A 3,284-nucleotide genomic window follows, 5' to 3' on the forward strand; every position below is an offset into this window, starting at 1 on the left:
GAGGAGGAAGAGGAGGAGGATGAAGAGGAGGAGGAGGAAGAGGAGGAGGAAGAGGAAGAGGAGGAAGAGGAGGAGGATGAAGAGGAGGAGGAGGAGGAAGAAGAGGAGGAAGAGGAGGAAGAGGAGGAGGAGGGTCATTCAATGAGCATTTGTACGTTGAGGATAAAAACATGGGAGAGGAGGTTTGTATTTGGTGCTGTTCAGGGTTCAACTGGTGTTTCAGAGCCAACAACATGGACGAAAGACAGAAATCTGAATAACTGAAGAGATCTAAACTGTAACGGGAGCGTTTCTCTGCAACTGAAGCTGGTTCTGGATCAAACATTAAACAGGTTATTCTCTTCTGCAAACAGAATCCCGCTCGGCTGTTCGACTCACGCTGTCCACGGCGAGGATCTTGGCCCAGATGAAGACCAGCAGCGGCCGAAGCTCTCGGGCTGAACTCTGCAGCAGCTTCAGGACGTACGGGAAGATTCCTACGGAAAGAGCCTGAAGACAGACGAGCGGTGTCAGCAAAGCAGCGCTACGGGTCGACATGTCAGAGGTCTGAGCTGCTGAGTGAAAGCAAACATCTGGGATCTAAAAACACCAGCAACACGCTCGCTTTCCCTTTGGCCCGTAGGCGTCGACATGAGGAGGTCTGGGCTGCAAAATGTTCAATTAAAATAAACGACCAGATGGGATGTACCCGTCTGAATCTGCAGGTATGCTGTCTTTAATAAATATAAAATAAAAAAAACAAACATCACTTATAAGAGCAAGAACAGAGAGAATCGTCCATTCTTCCAACGGTCCTTGAACGCCTCATCCGTGACTGAATTTAACAGTTTAATCAAAATCGCTTCGTTCCGTTTAAAAAGAAAAAGCCAAAAATAATTTAGTCTGACAATCACACTTCATAAAACAAAACAAATGTAGGAAGAATTCAGAGACTTTCTGGTTAAACTACAGATTAAACTAATTAATAAGGTCAGCAGGAAAGTCTGATTAGTTCGTCAGTGTTGAGGGAAAAGTTTTTAAAGTTGTTTAAAATAAATGATCAAACAAACTTTGCTTTCGTTTTTTTATGTCGCCGTTAAATGAACCAACAGTGAGTAAAAAAAACACACCAACAAAAAGTTAATTACAGATACAGTTAAATAATTCAGTCAGTCAAAACAGTCATGAGAGTGATTTCCTGGCCGCTAGTGACGGAAGCTAACGTTATTTTATCGCTAAAACTAAAGTAAAAAACTAACAAACTGATTTTAATTCAGATCGCGACACCAACACACATCCAGACGCCGTTTCTGAATTTAACACGTCCGTCTGTCAGACTGATGAAGTCTGAGGCTCAAACCTGGTGGAAAAAGTTGCAGAAATTTAAATAAGAGCAAAATTTAAACCCTCCTCTATGAACTCGAAGCACAAAAATACTCAGTTTGACAGTAGAACTTCATAAATACACCGACTGACCAGAACCAGAGGGTTCAGGTGGGACTGGGTTGGTTTGGTCAGATCTGATCGACTTTAAAACCGCCTGACCCGTTAATCGTGTTCGTTAACATCTAACACGAGCCGCTAAACTTTATCTGAAGATGTTTGACAATAAAGAAAACACAGAATTCGCTTTAGTCAAATAAAAGCAGAATTAACTGATCAAACAGATTTCCACGTGTCGGGATTTTGATGCTCAAAGTTCGAGAAAAAAATTTGTGCCGAACAAAAACAAGTGAAGTAAAAATAACCTGGTTGTTGTTTTTAACCCTGTTTGTGTTGTTGTGGCTCCAGTTTAGGTATTTTAGATTTAGCACATTTAGACGTTAACCTGCTGTAATGTGCAGAAAAACACTGTTTTTATCAATCTGAGTGCATCATATTTGATACGTGAGTTTATGAGACCAAATAAACCTGATAAACACGATCAGACACCTGCAGATAATCCACCACGGATCAGTAACTCTCAAATGTTCAATTAATGCTCCAGTTTCATGAAACTGAGACTCTCCTGAGACCGGACCTGTTTTCATTCTACTTCCTGTTCCTAAACGCTCTGTCAGAGGCCGGAAACCTGGAAAACATTCACAGCACGAAGGGGAACCTTTGCTTCACCCACCAGGCTGACGGCCCACGGGCCCAGGTCCAGGAAGCGTCCGAGCAGGTCCAGCGCCCGTAGCCGGTGCACCTGGCTGAGCAGCACCTGGAACAGAGCAGAGGAGGACGGTGAGCCGAGGAGGAGGGAGGACCGGAAGCCCGGATTAAGGGAGGACGGAGGGAGGAAGAGGGAGGACGGGGGACGGCGGGGGAGATGGCACGGAGGCCGGGGAGGAGCCGGGAACAGGTGGCCCTCCACCACAGGCCGCTGAGGGGGCGGCTCGGCCCGCTGGCGCCTCCCCGCTCGCCGAGTCGACACCTAAACATGTGAGTGTGTTTCCTTGATCGAGCTATTTAAAGGGTTCTACGAGCGTTTTACGGCGCCGCAGCCTCCCCGCTGTGACGGAGCATACGGAGGAGGCCCGGTCCCGCTCAGACGGATCCACCGACACGCCGCCGGTCCTCAGCGGCCGCCGTGACTCCGACCCGGCGAGCGTGAGCGGGGAGGCGGCGGGAGGCCGGGGGAAGACCGGGGAGGAGCGTGGGAACACGGGCGTGACGTCGGCGGCTTCTTGGCAGCAGCAAAGAAAACAAGAAGGATTCAGAGATCCTGGAGTGGAGTCGCTCCGTCACGACTCAGCTGATAAAAATAAAACTCCACAAATAAACGGTGGATTCTAACAGCAGTGGAAAGAAACCAGAACATTCAAGCGCTGTAAAGATAATAACTATAATTAATAAATATTCACTTTTTAGAGTCTGGGCGCTACAGAGCTGTTGGGAGTTTTATTATTATTCTTCAGCCCAAACAAACACGTTTCTGACGGCTTGAACATGCACGAAAAAATCACCAAAAACACCAAAATCACATGAGGACTGGCGAAAAATGTGATATTTTGAGGTAACTGGGCATGTCAATGGTGAAGTGGCTCCACAGCGCCCCCTTGAAAATGTTAACAGAGTCCTGTTGGAAGCACGTTTGACCCAGAGCTACACAATTTGGTGGCCACATGGAGCAAGTTGGGATGAAAAAATAGTCCCCCTGCTCCATGCTCTAACATGCAACATGTGTTGCATGTTAGAGCATGTTGCTGAACATGCTCTAACATGTTGCTCTACATGAGAGAGACTGTTCATACCTCAACTGTTGTCTGTTCTTCACCAGTCAAAGTTAATTATAGGAGCCTTGAGGCCCTGTGGGGCTTGTTAGG

At 46.8% G+C, this 3,284-nt stretch overlaps 1 protein-coding gene across 1 annotated transcript in view; it reads right to left on the reverse strand.

The window, feature by feature from the left end:
* The window catches only part of rptor (regulatory associated protein of MTOR, complex 1), a 202,978-nt gene that overhangs the window by 61,486 nt on the left and 138,208 nt on the right, over positions 1-3,284 (reverse strand). The window contains exons 13-14 of the mRNA XM_008295570.1: positions 2,096-2,179; positions 379-489 (exon numbers count right to left, since the gene is read on the reverse strand). Of these exons, the coding sequence (XP_008293792.1) occupies positions 379-489; positions 2,096-2,179 (195 nt within the window). The remainder of the gene's footprint in view (positions 1-378; positions 490-2,095; positions 2,180-3,284) is intronic.

Source organism: Stegastes partitus, unplaced genomic scaffold (assembly GCF_000690725.1).
Source record: "Stegastes partitus isolate 25-593 unplaced genomic scaffold, Stegastes_partitus-1.0.2 Scaffold1059, whole genome shotgun sequence".
In the NCBI taxonomy this organism is placed as follows: Eukaryota; Metazoa; Chordata; class Actinopteri; family Pomacentridae; genus Stegastes; species Stegastes partitus.